This window comes from Podarcis bocagei, assembly GCF_964188305.1.
Source record: "Podarcis bocagei genome assembly, chromosome: 2".
Classification (NCBI taxonomy): Eukaryota; Metazoa; Chordata; class Lepidosauria; order Squamata; family Lacertidae; genus Podarcis; species Podarcis bocagei.
The window spans coordinates 99,826,273-99,842,263 of NC_138126.1; the positions used below are offsets into that span (position 1 = coordinate 99,826,273).

The 15,991-nt window shown below is 43.5% G+C and overlaps 1 protein-coding gene across 1 annotated transcript in view; it reads left to right on the forward strand.

Moving 5' to 3' along the window:
* Nucleotides 1–327: 327 nt before the first annotated feature.
* The window catches only part of ACSF2 (acyl-CoA synthetase family member 2), a gene marked incomplete at its 5' end in the record, with an annotated part of 58,005 nt that continues 42,341 nt past the window's right edge, over nt 328–15,991 (forward strand). Inside the window, 7 exon segments of the mRNA XM_081184567.1 lie at nt 328–493; nt 496–599; nt 602–822; nt 7,993–8,188; nt 11,208–11,336; nt 12,098–12,151; nt 14,113–14,231. Of these exon segments, the coding sequence (XP_081040693.1) occupies nt 328–493; nt 496–599; nt 602–822; nt 7,993–8,188; nt 11,208–11,336; nt 12,098–12,151; nt 14,113–14,231 (989 nt within the window).

Consider the following 15,991-nt stretch of genomic DNA (forward strand, 5'->3'; position numbering starts at 1 on the left):
TATTTATGGGTTAGCGGAGTGTGTAACCTGAAGTGTCTGTAACCTGAAGCATCTGTAACCTGAGGTACCACTGTATATGGTTGCTAGAGACCTGAGCCCCACATCTTGTTGAGGTAACTATCTCAAAACTTCTCAAAACTTCATAGAAATTACAGCACAGTGCATGCCCTGCCAAACTAGTAGGTACTTTCACACCCTTATGGTGGGCCTGTCGAAAACACCACCCCACAAACAAAGCGGAACCTAGGCAGAAGTGCCAACTTGAACAATATATGGGGGGCGGAGGAGTGCAGAGTCAGTCAGATTGTAGCTTTCTCCTCTCCCGAAATGCGAGAGGCTCCTCCTGCTTTCAAGCGATGCCTTATTAGACCGAAGGCTGCGCTGAGAGAGAGAGCTGCGGGCGAAAGAACCACTCGCTCGCCTTCCCAGCCTCGCCTCGCCGTCCTCCGCGCTAGGCGACGGAGTTCTTCAGCGGCACCTAAGGGGCTTCTTCCAGCCGCCTCCACTTCCTTCTCCCTAACGAGGCTACAGGAGGTGCTGCAGCCGGGCGGGCTGAGCGCCGGCAGCGCCGCCCCGTTTGCCTCCCATTCCCTCCCACCCTCTCCAGCTCCCACCCTCCTCCTCGCTGCTCGCGGCTGGCCGGCGGCTCTTCCCCTGCCCGAGGGAGAGGCAACTGCAAGCAGCGGGGCTGTGGCGGGGGCTACGCCTCTGCTGGGAGAGGGGGCCCATGGCTTCTACCACCGGCCTGCTGAAGAGAGTCGCCAGGGAGGGTTGGGCAGTGCTGGTGGCTCGAACTGGCCTCCGGGGCATTCATCGGGTCAGGTACAGGGGGCCAAAGGAGCAGATGCTCTGGGGTGAAGGGGGCACCCCAAGAAATGGGGCTGGAGGGCTGGAGGCCGGCGCGGGGTGGGGAGCCCATAGGGTTTCACTTTCTTTTTAAGGGTCGAATAACTTGGGGTGCTATATTTGGAGCTGTTGCGCTCTCCCTCCTCGGGGCTGGAGAGAAGAGGGTGATAGGAATGCAAAGGGGCTGCCAGGGTCGATTTGCGCTTGCCAGAGAAAAGTTGGGATGAAGGTATTTTGAGGACACGGGGTGGGCGGGAGTGGTGCGCTGCGGGGAGGGGAGGAAGTGGCAATATATACATATCCGGACATAAATTTGGGGGTGTTATGCCAAGAGGCCATTGATTCAGGCGTAGGTTAGTGCAGCAGAGGCTTGAACGGAAGCAAAGCAAGTGAAGAGAAGTGAAAAGAGTTCAGCGGAATCCCCATTATCAAAAAGATACTTTGGGCAGATCCAAACTTTTGGGGATTTTTTTTGGTGTGGGTTGTTTTGTGTGGTTGTGTGTGTGTGTGTTTGCAAGTGTCTTCTGCAACAAGTCCCTGATGCAATAGTAGTGGATTTATATACCACATCGACACATGCATCATTTTTAAAAAGTTGTTCTGGGATGCTTCCCCATGTTACTGCATTATTGCTGTCCAGAATGGCACTTCTGCATGACAGCACAACAAAAGGGGAACTAAACAAACAAACAAACAAACCAGAACATTTGTGGTTTCAAAAGTTACAGGATTTCAGAGGAGGGTGACCAAGATAATGAAGGGTCTGGAAATCAAGCCTTGTGAGGAACAGTTGAGGGAGTTGGGTACGTTTTGTCTAGTAAAGAGGAGTCTTGAGAGATGATAGTCATCTTCAAATATCTCAAGGGCTGTCATATGGAAGATGGAGTAAGCTTGATTTCTCCTGCTTTGGAGGCCAGTGGCTTCAAGTGACAAGGAAGGAGATTCTGACTAGACATCAGGAAGACCTTTTTGACAGTAAGAGATGTTCAGCAGTGAAACAGACTCCCAACGGGAGGTGGTGGACTCTCCTTCCTTGGAGGTTTTAAAGCAGAGGTTGGATGGCCATCTGTCATGCATGATTTAGCTGAAATTCCTGCATTGGACGGGGTTGGACTAGATTACTCTCGGGTCCCTTCCAACTCCACAATTCTATGATTCTATGATGTAAGGCAACCTGTTTAGGCACCATTCTCTCTCTTGTGTGTGTGTGTGTGTGTGTTTGAGAGGGGGGGAATATCCTGCTCCCCCTCTTTCAGTGTTTTACTCTCCCCACCCTCTAAAAAACTCCCTGTGGATACCCGTGCTCCCTTTTTTGCCTTGTGATTCAAACTGCCATAGACTTGGTGGGAAAGGGGCAGTCAAAGCACAAAAGGGCAGCATGATTTCAACTGTTGCACAAAAGAGAACACAAGTAGGGTGAATTTGAGTAATGCGACCCTTGCGTAATACATCTCCGTTCCCAGAGGGCCATCTGCATAACTCTGGATTTTCTTCCTTCCCCCTCTGATTTCCATGGGGATGGTGTTGGAATATAGAGCAGAAACACTCACCTTGGGTCAACTGGTATAAAGGGTGGTTAGAACACTCAAGCTATGTATGTGATGCCCCTGGGTTATATTTCAATGCCACAATTTCGTCTGGATTTAATTACTTTTTAAAAATGATTCCTCGAGTCCTGAACCACTTTTCTTGCAATCATCAAAGCTAGTTTTCATGGGAGACTTTTGTATTTCCGGGCTCAGCTGCCATCTTCATATTGTACTGAGGTCTGTGCTTCCCATCACATCCTGCTTTTGCAGCCAGAGATCCAATGCTGTTCTTGGCTCATTTGCTGATACCAGAGGTAATTTTGGCAAATATTGCCTAAGGGAATGCATGTGCTTTGGGGTCAGCAGTTTCACTAGAAAGTGAACTCTGCTGTCTTTACTGGTAAGTTTATCTGCTCAGTGGGTATCTCTGACTGTCAACGTACAAAGTAACTGATTCAACACACCTTTTAAAGATATTTACCTTGTTCTGTAAAACAAGAAAATCCTTAATAAAATATGTAATAAGCTATAAAAAAAGAAAGATATTTACCTTGTTGTCTTTCCAAGCTTTTGAGCTGAGATGATAATGCAAATTAGAAGTACAGGGTCTAAACTAGTAAACTCCGCAGCCCAGCATTATGCTTCCAAGGGCTCTTTTGCGCTGCTTTTCTCCCCACAGAATAAACAGGATTGCTAATAAAATGTCATACTTGCCTTATAGAATCATAGAATCGTAGCATTGGAAGGGACCCAAGGGTCATCTAGTCCAACCCCCTGCAATGCAGGAATCTCAGCTAAAGCATCCATGACAGGTGGCCATCCAACCTTAGCTTAAAAACATTCAAAGTAGGAGAGTCCACCACCTCTCGTGGGAGTCTGTTCCACTGTCAAACAGCTCTTACTGTCAAAAAGTTTTTCTGAATGTTTAGTCAGAATCTTCTTTTTGGAACTTGAAGCCACTGGTTCGAGTCCTACCCCTAGAGCAGGAGAAAACAAGCATGTTCCTTCTTTCATGTGACAGCCCTTAAGATATTTGAAGAGGGCAAACATATCTCCTCTCAGTCTCCTCTTTTCCAGCTAAACAAACCCAACTCCTTCAAGCACTCCTTGTAAGGCTTAGTTTCCAGACCCTTGATCGCCTTGGTTTCCCTCCTCTGCACACGTTCCAGCTTGTCAATATCCTTCTTAAATTGTGGAGCCCAGAATTGGACATAGTATTCCAGATGTGGTCTAACCAAGGCAGAATAGAATGGTACTATTACTTCCCTTGATCTGGACACTATACTTCTGTTGATGCAGCCTAGAATAGCATTAGCTTTTTTTCTATGATCATCATGCTTTTTGTCCCTTTCCTCCATTGAAACAATTTGTCATTCTACCTCTCCCACTCCAGCAAAGTTTGACACATATTTTATAACTCTGCTGTAAATGATGCTGCTGGAGAAGCAAAAATCTGAGTATATCATTACCCACAAATCTTGACCACCCCACCTCCCATGTTGCAAACTGAGATGTACGCATATTAGACACCAGTTCTTGCTTGGTTGTCTTGGATCTAGGTGGCTTTTGGTATCAGACTCACATCCTTGGGGTTAGTAACCCCTGAAATACAACTTTTTTCACCTATTAAAATTTCCTTGTTATTCCTACTGCTAAATTGACAGGAACCCTTCTCTGTTTCACATTGTCTTGTCCTATAGGCCAGGGGAACCAATGTAATGCTCTCTAGATGTTGGAGGACTCCAGGTTCCCAGAAAGGATGGCTGATGATGGGAGTTGTAATTCAGAATAACAGGATGTAAAATACACAGATAATCAGGAAGAACAACTTTCTTCGTCTGTTTTCACCAGCTCCTTCTAAATCCTGCTTTATTTGCACTTTCCCTACTGTAAGAGTTTTGCCACTGTGCCAGGTCTAAACATTGCCAGTTACTAGCTGTTCCTTTGGATCTAAATCTCCATGGAAACTTCAGAAGAAGGGGAATGTCAGTCTTCTCATATTTGCTTAGTGCCCAGCCTTCAGAAGATGTTGCATCTCTTGCACAAAGAATCAGCAAACCTTTAGAGTTTTGCAGAGCCTCTGAAAGCCTCTTTTCCTTATTTGATAGAAGTAGTTCACTGCTTTGGGTGTTCCATATTGGGGTGCAAAGCAGCTTACATTTTTTTAGCAATAGTTGCATTATTCCCCCATTATCCCCTTTTCATCTGCATCTCTGACAGCTAGTTTCATGCTTTAAAAAGAACCTGGGAGTCTTGGAAGTTCCTGGCCCTACAGTTGCCAAGAACAGGATTTTGGGCATGGAAGAATTGAAGCTACCAAGGCAATTGTGTCAAAACACACATTAATCTTATAGCAGAAGTGGAAGTTTTGTTTCCACAGAAGAGCCTGATCAGATTCATAGGCTGTATTTGCATGCAGTGTTGCACTAGGTCAGTGCTATGTGGAGGGCCTCTGGGAGTGAAAGTGTTGGGCTTGCAGGCTCCTCCTACTTCCCTCACTTTCTCCTTTGAAGGCAGGAGGAGGATTTCTGCAGAGCTGAGTTTCACTTTCAAAGAATCTAATCTTAGTGTTACATATATGTGCTGACGGTCATGGTTTGCAACAGTCAACGGCTCGTTCCTAAAGAAGGCAGCCATGTGACATTGAATTGGCCTGCTGTCATTAAAGTTGTCAGTTCCTGGGCCAGCTTCCAGATTGGTGCAGCAAACACCCATGAAACATACAAAGTAAAAACTATGCTGTAATTTTAAAAGAAATATTTATTTGGGGAGTGGGTTGCATTGCTGGAGGAGGTATTTGTAGCCTGGGAATGTTCCTGGATGTGACATTTTATCTGTTGGGCAAATGGCAACATATCAGTTCCTTTAAGTGAAGGAGCAATAATTTTGTGTGTGTATGTGTGAAGGTCCTTTCTATTTTTATTTATTTATTTTGTTGATTTTACATCCTGCCTTTCCTCCCCAAGGAGTTTGAGGAGTTGATCTGCCAATTTTAGAGTGTTGAATTTCTAGGCAGCTTCTGGCCCTCTAGATGTCATTAGACTACAACAGGAAGGCCATAGCTCATCTGTTTTGCATGTAGAAGGTCTCAGGTTCAATCCGCGGCATCTCTAGGTGGGGCTGGGAGAGAAACCCTGGAGAGCTACTATCATCATTGAGCTGGGTGGACCCAATTGTCTGTCTCAGTAGAAAGCAGCTTCTTCTTCTGCTAACTCCATCATTCTTGACCATTGGTCATGATGGTTGGAGCAAAGTGAGAATGTGCCACCCCACTGCCAATAATTCCTTTACCTGGGTTGTGCAGCAGTGCTGAAAAGCGGCACCCACCGCCGGTGGTGGGTTCCAGCAACATTTGTGAAATTTCATGATATTTCGCCGCAAGCTAAGGGGTAGCAGTGTGCCCCTGAGGGCACCACCTCTCAGATTTCTGCCACCTGAGGTGGCTGTCTCACTCTGCCTCATGGGCAGGCTGGCACTTTCAACAGCATTTGGAAGGCCACAGGCTAGCTACCCCCTCTTCTAGTGCATGTGTAGTGACTGGTGAGATATGAGGTTGGTAGCTTCGAAATTTGGTGGTTTTGTTTGTGCGGACAGGTGTGCTATTGTACTAGCAAGAAACAGCTTCTTACCTTCTCTCAGCTTCTCCCAGTGTGTTTCCTGGGAACTGAAAACTCATAAATTATAGGTCTGTTTTCCTGCAAAATCTTACCAGCTCTGTTTACATAACCTGCTCAGCAATTTCCCAATAAAAAAAAAGGATAATCCTATTGAACATTTGCCTGCTGGTTTATACCTTTCTCTGTTTGTTCTCTTTTTTCTTGATCACCTCCATTCTGCCATAGCAGCAATATTATGGCCTTGGCTTGAAATGTAATGTAATAAAAGTGGGTAACCTGTGCAACTGCACGAAATGGAAGATTAGGAATATGAGGTTTTGCCCTTCTTTACTGCCCTAACCTTTCCCCACCATGAGTTCCATTGTAACAGGAATGATTCCCCTCTGTTATGCATTTAAGACATTTAAGACAGACATAACCTTTTTTAGAGTAGTGGGACTGATTTTGGACGTGCATTCTGCTCTTACACCTTTTCCTGTCCAGGTTTTCAGTTCCTGTTCTTCAGGTTTTCAGAAAAAAGCCCATGGTTGGATGTGCCAATTGGTGAATGTCTATGATGTCATTAAGACACTTCCTTCATTGGCCAGAATTGTTTCATAACTCTTTTAACACCCACCCACCCACCTATATCTATTGTTAAATAAGGACAAACATAGAAATGAACAAATGTGCATGTATTACTTGCATTTATTTATTTTGTTCAAAATTGCACTTCAGTCATATGGAGAAGGGAAGGATTGATGGCTGGCCCAGCATCTCATGCAGTGAAATGTGGTTTGTCACACAAATTATAATGCTAGAAGGAAACTGAACTCACATTGGAGGCAGGTAGACTTAAACCGACAAGGGGAAGAGTTGCCATTTATTTATTCAGACATTCATTCATCTTAAACATTTATTTACCATCTCTCCTGAGTTTCTGAGATGATCTATGTGGCTAATAACCACCAAAATTTAGAAGTATATGCATATAGTATAAAAATAAACAGAGCAGCAGAGAAAAGCACAGTTTGGCAGAGAAAAGGAGCAGCAGGTAAAAACCATAGTTTTGTAGAAGAAATCCCCAATAAACCCCAAGGCCTAAGGACAGAATCCTAAACTGAAGATTTCCACAAAGGGGCACTCTTACATTGTGATGCAAAGCTATAGGATAGGAGCACATGCTTCTGAGTTCTGTGGGCCCCCTCTGTGTGTTGGTAGCATGTGGGTGTAGTTACAAGCACAGCCCCTGAGGAAATGGCTAGTGTTTTCCTTACGCTTTTCAATGTTCTGTGTTGTGATTTCCCCCCTCTCCTAGGCTGAGCTTGCATGAGATACTTTCAGCTGTTATCCTGGTACTATTCTGGTAGATCTCCTCCCTGAGCATAAAACTAGATAAATAAATAGTCTCCACTGTTTATAGACCTGGTATCTACCTTTAACATAAACATGCATGTGGGGCCCATTTCTTTCTTTCTTTCTTTCTTTCTTTCTTTCTTTCTTTCTTTCTTTCTTTCTTTTTTACCTAGGTGGCAGTGCTACAGCTGCGCCCCATCTTAGATCAGGCTGAGACCTAGTAGGGGGTCCTGCCTGATCCACCAGCTGAAGGCCAGTAGGATTCTCTGTTGAACTAGGAGTCAAATTATTCCATCCCTGGTTAAGCCTGGTTATATTTAAGGAACAGGGAAGTAGTTCTGAGGAACACCAAGCAGAGAATAGAAACCTAGAACATCTACGATTTTAGATTATCATTTTTAGTTCCACATTCAAATAACATTTTTCTCCCCTGACATTTCGTTGTGAAACAGTGATAAAGTTTGCAGCAGCAAATATTTCTGTGCACCACTGAAAATTCTCCATATGCTATGACTAGCACACATAGGTTGATGATAATTCTTATGGTTTGTTTTTTCCTCCCTTTGACTATATCAAAGAAGACCATGCACCCTAACTCTTTCTTCTTCCGGCTGTGAACGACATTGCCCCTTGCAATTTCTGCATCTCATCTGTTCTCTTGACAGTTCTCTACAAACCGATGCACCCCCTGCCACACCTATAGCAAGCAAAAGCTATCTCCATGGGGTGACAGACATTCCGCTTCTTGGGAAAACTGTGGATCAGTGCCTGGAAGAGACAACCCACCGGTGTCCTGATCAAGAAGCCTTGGTGTTCCCTCTAGAAGGGATTCGGAAGACGTTTGCACAGTTGAGACAAGATGTAGGTGGCTCCCGATTCCTTTGTTACTGAATCTAGGGATGCGCACAATGTATTTAAAGCATATAACCCTGCTCCACAGCTAAAAGCAGTTTCCAGAGTGGCTTACAAAAACCAGCACTAAGACATATTGATAAGATAGCCTATACTTTAAAAGGCCTTTGAAGCAGTAGCTTCCAGATGACCCAAAATGGAAAGATTTTTTTTTGCCAGTTAATTTTTATTGCTTTTCAGTTTTTTTTAACTAATTGCCATCAAATTAATTCAAGTTTAATACAAATTTAAAAGGCCCCACTGGCTTGATATTTCACTACTCACCCTTATTTACTGCTCAGTATTGCATACATTTCCAAGTTATATTTCAAAAAATGTAACATATTTTAGCATTTTATCCTTATTCCCCCCCCTCTTTCAAAAATGCAAAGATTTAACAAAAACCAGGTTATATGACTTTGTGGGCGCAATTCAACATAGTGTAAGGAGATCATTTTGTCAGTGCAAGCATTTCTGTTGGCCCAACTGAACAATCTCCCCTTTCTAGGGGTTTTCCTGACCCTCCTCCCCAAAAAGGAAAAAACCGAATAGCTGTAAATAAAATAAAATTTAAAAAACCTGTCAGAATAAAAGCTGTCTACAATACCAAACAGCTGCATTTCTAAAGACTCTATCTAGCATGTCTGGAAGCTGCCTCTGCTGTCCAAAAAGACCTTTCCAAAATTCCAGATGTTTTGAGGGTTTGTTGACGGTGGTGAGAAGACCATTCTGCACATGGTCAAAGATAATAGCCTTCATTTTTCATGGTTCTTCGAATTGAATTTTAGAACTGAATATGGCTTTTGGGACTAGGCATTGGTAAAGCTTTTTGTTCAAGAAAATCTCAAGTTGGTCCATTTTAACCCTAAGCAATAATCGGAACCCTCATAACCCATATAATGGACAGTTACAATGTCTGGGGCATCTAGGTCTGCCCTTGAGAGCAGTTTGGAATCTTCAGCTGTCCAGAATGTGCTAGCCTGCTTAGGTAGTATTTGCTTTTTATGAGTTCTACTAGTTGCTAGTTTGCTGCAGAGTTAAATTCAAGACCTTGCCGCTCACCTTTAAAGCCCTTCTGGGCCACACTGATCCTTGAGCAAGCAACATTTTGTGTGTGAGTTCCTTTCCATTCTTTGAGTTCCGAGGGTGAAAATCTTATGGTAGTTCCTGCAAACTCTTATTTCTCTGGGATGGCCCCAGAGCACTGGAATCATTTACGAAAGTTGATGCAACAAATTCTGGGAAATGGTCCACTGAAACACGCTGTCAATACCTTTTCTCTCCTTTTTTATGTTGTAATGCCAGGTTTACCTGACCCTGTTTTAATTTCTCCTAACCATTTATTGTTGTCGTGATTTTATGGGTGCTTTATTTTTTCTTAAGCCGTAAGCTGATTTGAGAGCAGTTGCTGAAAAGCAAGTCCCTAAAGCTGCCTGGAAATAAATAAATAACAAGTATCCTAAAAGTAAGATGGACTTAATTGTTCCAGATGATGATGATCAAAGCTTGGATAAGTTTTCCAGAGTGGGACTGAGCAGCTACTGAAAGCATCTGTCTGCAACGCTTTGAAGGTGATCTCATGCATGTTTACTCAGAAATTAGTTCCACTGTACTTTAGTGGGACTTAACTCCCCATTAAATGCATGGGATTTTTGGGTGCAAGGCTCAGACTAGCTAAAGCTTTATAAGCTATTTAGAACTGGGGCTGGGAAGCTGTGGTCCTCCTGATGTCGTGGAACTCCAGTCCCCATCAGGCCCAGCAACTGTGGCCAATTGTTAGAGGGGCTGGTAATTATAGACCAGCAACATCTGAAGTTAGGACATTAATGTTTTAATGCTGCTTGTAGCGCTTTTCATCACACATCAGTTGATCTCAGGATGTTTTCACTCGTTCTGCTTAGGGCCAGTCTAATTGTGATGTAGAAGTGTGTGGGTGCCTTTCTTCCATCTTTCGTTTTCCCCTACAATGGAGCAGAGCAATGATAGTGTCCAGCTAATTTTCACCACTCCACAGCCCTCACCCAAATCCCTCCCCGCTCTCTTACTATTAGGAGGGGGAAACATGCCGGCACAAACCCAATTCCCGTATGTTCTGGTCTCTGTGGCTTATGGTAGCCTTGCAGGACCTTTGTATTCTGTATTATCATACATAGTCCTGGTCAGGTACCAACGGGGCTGCTTCTAGCAAACAAAAAAGACATAGAGAGCGGAATATCTACTGCTCTCATGTCACATTTTACCTTGAACCTCTCTTGGGCATGCCAAAATCAGATATGTAAATTTAAATGTGGCTTGTGTCAGTTTTATTAAACAATTCAAGACTTTATCACGAAGTTAAAATAACAATCCAGTAAGAAATATGAAATAAAATAATAAAAATGAGGTGGAAACTGTTGATTTGATTGACATCCTATGCCCTTTTAAAATGGGGGGGGGGGTTGGGGGGGAGGTTATTGGGTTGTTTTTATTTTGATTATGTATTTTGTGGTTTTATATTTTGATTTTATTCTGCGAACCGCCCTGAGACCTCCGGGTATAGGGCGGTATATAAATTCAATAAATAATAATAAAAGTAATACCAAACAAACAAACAAAATAAACAAAATCCAGTACTCATAGCCATTTCCCTTAAAATAAAATACATTCTTAAGAGACTACACAGTGAATTAAATGGTAGAATCCTATGAGCTTTTAAATCAATTGGTGGCCCTCCAGAAAGGTGAATTTCCTTCAGAACATAGGTGTTTGGTCTGAATGCAACCAACACACCATCTTCTGATTAGGAGGAAACTTGTTTGATGCTCTTTAACCATCTTGCCTTGGGAGATGAACATACCGGCTGCTGCCCATATTCCTTTCCTTTAGCTTTTTAGATTCTTCTGTGTCGTCAGTGCACAGAGTGGAACGTTCATCTCACATTCTCCATTGTTTCCTACCTGCCTAGCTCAATCTGCTGAGACGGGTTTTCTCTCTCTCTCCTATTCTCTAGGTAGTACAGGCAGCACAAGGACTTCTGGCCCTTGGTTTGAAAAAGGGTGACCGGCTGGGAATGTGGGGTCCCAACAAGTACGAATGGGTCCTAATGCAATTTGCTACGGCGCAAGCAGGAATCATCCTGGTAAGTTCCTCCTGCTTATGAACAGCTAAGAGGCTTGGTGGCTGGTTAAGGAAAAATCCAAGAACTCCCTAGAAGGATGTCATGCTGGAGAAGAGAGCTCGTATATTTAAAGAACACAAGCTTGTATATTTAAAGAACATTCACAATACCATTCAGTATCGACACAAATGCACACACCTTTAAGGTTAGTGTATAAAAGTGTTTGGATTTGTATTTTGGCAGAAAGTAACTACTCTTACTGTATGACTGGGAATCATCTATCTTGTTCGGCTGAATAATTTTGTAGAATTCAGAAGCTTTTTAAAAAACAAACAAACAAACAAATATCCTTTGGTTTAATGAAAGTTGTATTTTATCTAAGACCCAATAGACTCATCTTGCAGATATTGGCAGAATGGGGAGTTCTTTCTCCTGCACTAGCTGGGGGGTTTGTGGTGACATCGCACTGCATATTTTGTATTTGTTTTCTGTTTTGGTATCAGTGGAGTACAAGCCACGAGATGCTTGCCTGGCAGCTGGTATATAAATATTTTAAATAAATAAATATTACATTGGGAAACAGTGGCAACTTGTGTTAGGAAATACTCTCCTGTTTCCACTAAGTGACAATTAATTAAAACGCAAGTGTGTTTTAGGCCCCGTTTGTATTCTTCATTCTCTGAAACCGATACTAGGAGACCTCTGACCTCTCAACACACACAATCACTGTTTAGCAGTACATGGTTAAGAAGCTGTATCTCTGATTAATTTATCTTTTCCAGGTGTCTGTGAACCCAGCGTATCAATCCCAAGAGCTGGAGTTTGTGGTGAAGAAGGTACGACGAGGCCTGTTGTGGTCAGCACTGCTTGTTTTCATCCACAGCGCTTTCTGAAAACGCTTGAAGCTCTGGGAATGCGTTGATTAAGTTAGCAGTTTGATTTGGAGGAAAGTATAGAAAAAGGCAGCCCAAACAATAATTTGGCAATGGCTAATGGGTTTGGAGCTTTGGTTTAGAGGAAAAGCTGACTGAAGAGAATGGGGGCTGTATGTTTTTCTCTCATAATACTAACACGTGTGGTTGTTGAATCAAGTTAATTGGCAGTTGATTGAGGGCAGGCACAAACGAAAAGTCGTCCCCCCCCCCCAAATCAGAATGAACTGATGGATTTTGTTACTATGAGCTAAGATGACTTTTTAAAAAATATAAGACCAATACCCAGATGCTAAAATTGAGCATTTATGTTCATGGACTGTATTTTCTTATATTATATTATATTATATTTATATCCCATGGTTCCTCCAAGGAGCATATATGGTTTTTCTTTGTTTTGTTTTTGCTTCTTTCAACATTTCCTAATCAACATAGTCTCCCTCTATGGCAATTATCGCTGACTTAAGCCTTTCAACTTTCTTATCCCTAATAATGAGGGATTAAAGCTATTAAGTGTCTTGTGAAAAAAAATAATCCCTGCCCAGATTAAGAGGCCTCTTGTACTTACCTTTCTGGTTTAGCTTTGGAGCTAAATCATTAAAATACCATGGGAGGTGAAATACAAAAGCTGCAGTAGGTAATTCTACTTCTTGCTTGCTCTCGCTGTGGGAAAAAGTTTGGAAGCAATAAGACAAGCTTATCTGGCACTAGTGGCCTTGCAAAATGCTGTTTCAGCTTGCAAATGTTTCTTGCTTGTTGGTTTGCAGTTCTTACTGCTCCTATTTTTCCTATGTGTTTGTTTCCTTCCTCGTTGGCCGACACTATGAGAACATCTTCGTAATGTTCTTAAGAGTAACTTCCACTGAATTCAGCGGGATGTATTTTCAGTGCTCTTTCAAAGGATCAAGCTTTGAGGCTGCTTTCTGTGCACACTAACTTGGAAATGAGTCTCATTAAGGGCTGGCCCTGCGGTGGCAAAACTCTTGAGTATACCTGCCTCAAACGGGCATATGGAAATGACCATCTGCCTGCATTTTGGGCACACAGACTGGATCTCCTTCATTCCAGAAGACATGATTGAGAGGCTCTTGGTGTCCACAGGTCTCCCATGGCATAAGTGCAGTTGTAAAGTGGAGGGTATAAAGATGCCACTGTATTATTAAAAGGAGAAAAGAGTATCCCAGTGAAGTCTTGATAATTTAATTTACTGTTGCAATGCTGCTGGAGCATACAGTAAGGCATTTTATTCTTTGTGTTAGCCGTTTTGAGGGTTTTGGGGGTGTTGTTTTTTACAATCAAGTGGTGTATCATTTTTAATAAGTAGATAGGAAGGGGTAAGGTAAAGGTAAAGGGACCCCTGACCATTAGGTCCAGTCGTGGCCGACTCTGGGGTTGCGGTGCTGATCTCGCTTTATTGGCCGAGGGAGCCGGCGTACATCTTCCGGGTCATGTGGCCAGCATGACTAAGCCGCTTCTGGGGAACCAGAGCAGCACATGGAAACGCCGTTTACCTTCCCACTGGAGCGGTACCTCTTTATCTGCTTGCACTTTGATGTGCTTTTGAACTGCTAGGTTGGCAGGAGCAGGGACCGAGCAATAGGAGCTCACCCCGTCGCGGGGATTCGAACTGCTGACCTTCTAATCGGCAAGTCCTAGGCTCTGTGGTTTAACCCACAGCGCCACCCACATCCCTATAGGAAGGGGTAGGGGTACGCAAAAGTTCACCTAGAGCAGTAAAAGACATAACAAAAGCACGCTGGCTGATGCTGAAAAGACTTCTGTGGTTCAAAACACCTGGAATGGCTGCTCTTTTGCACAGGTTGCCTTGTGTCCCATTTGCTTCATCCTTACGTGTATCTCTCTAGGTTGGCTGCAAAGCACTGGTGTTCCCTACACAGTTCAAATCTCAGAAGTACTATGAGATCTTGAAGCAAGTGTGCCCTGAGTTGGAACATTCTAATCCAGGAGCATTACAGAGCAAGAAGTAAGTGTTCGCTGAGCATTTGCTCATTAGTCTCGTCCAAGGCCCAGTCTTAAACACTGTTTTCATATTGATAAAGTGCCCAGATAAGTATCCACACGATCAATCAAAGGAGCCACAAGATCAAGAGCGGGAGGGGCTTTCAGATTTTCTATTACATTGGAGCACACCATAAGGGAAACACGATGATGAGTTTAAGGACCATTTCAGTTCTTTCACTTTTTCACCCCTTGTGTCAGGGACTGGACTGAGGAGGAATGGTGGGGACTGGCCCGCCGCCTTCTCCTGAACCTTCCCGAGAACAGGAGGACAGTATAGATTTAGAACAGTGGGTTGCAGAAGGGCATAGTTCAGAGGCTGCAGAGGGGAGAAGCTGATAAATTTTGGAAGAGGAACAGCAGGAAGAAGAAGCACCAGGGGAGAGACAGCTGACAGACTCAGTGTCTTTAGAAAGCATTCCTGACCCCGCCCCCCCGGACCAGGCGTGCATTGAGCATAGTAGAACAGAGAGCTCAGAGGCAGAAAGCTCAGATGAGCTGACGCAGGGAGAGATGTAATGGGGTGGGACTTTACTTGGAGCAACACCATTTTTTTTAAGGGAAGACTGCATTCCTTCATCTCTTTCTGTGAATACAGTGGTACCTCGGGTTGCATACGCTTCAGGTTACATATGCTTCAGGTTACACACTCCGCTAACCCAGAAATAGTGCTTCAGGTTGAGAACTTTGCTTCAGGATGAGAACAGAACTCGTGCAGTGGCGGTGCAGCAGCAGCAGGAGGCCCCATTAGCTAAAGTGGTGCTTCAGGTTAAGAACGGACCTCTGGAATCAATTAAGTACTTAACCCGAGGTACCACTGTATTATTAAATTACATGGTAAGAACTTTTAATTGTTTCTCTGCTTCTTGGCTGTTACCATGGGAGGGATCGTATTCCCTGAAACCTGACACTTTGCCACATTCCTTAGGATAGCGAAGCTGCGGCTTTCCAGATGTTGTTGGACTCCCAACTCCCATCAGTCCCAGCCAGCAAAGCCAAAGTTCAGAGATGGTGAGGACTGTAGTCCAACAACATGTGGAGGAACCCCTCTCTTCTGTCCCTTTGTAGCTGCCTGAGGCAATGAGAACCAGGACTATGTGAAGCTCTCTACACTAAAGTAAAGCCGTTGTCTCACTTAACCCACCATGGTTTTGTGACTGGCACGCCAAGGTCTCAGGCTGACGTCCAGTAAAAGGATTTCAAGTAGCAGGAAAGATGTGCCAAACAGTTATTATGGGCCCTCCTTGAGAGCAGCCTGAATACTCACAAGCTGTATTCACGCATGTTCCCAATTTTCTGTTGGACCCCTTTGATTTTTTTAGACGTTTCAAAACCACTTAAAATATATACCCGATTTGGAAAAAATGCCTGACAAAACTTAATGAACAGTAATAAGTTCATTTTCTGCAACAATACTTTTTGTTGATGCAGTAACATTGAAGAATACAAGGGCCAAAGGATCGCCATTAACCATGCAGTGTAGTTGTACCCTCTCATACATATGTATAATTAATGGATTAGTTTATTTATTGCAATGGTTTGCCAGTGCCGGACCTTAAAAAACCACTCCTCTGTTCCTTTGGGGAAAGGGACATAGTTCAGCGTTTAAAGTACCGTATTTTTCGCTCTATAAGACGCACCAGACCACAAGACGCACCTAGTTTTTGGAGGAGGAAAACAAGAAAAAATATATTCTGAATCTCAGAAGCCAGAACAGCAAGAGGG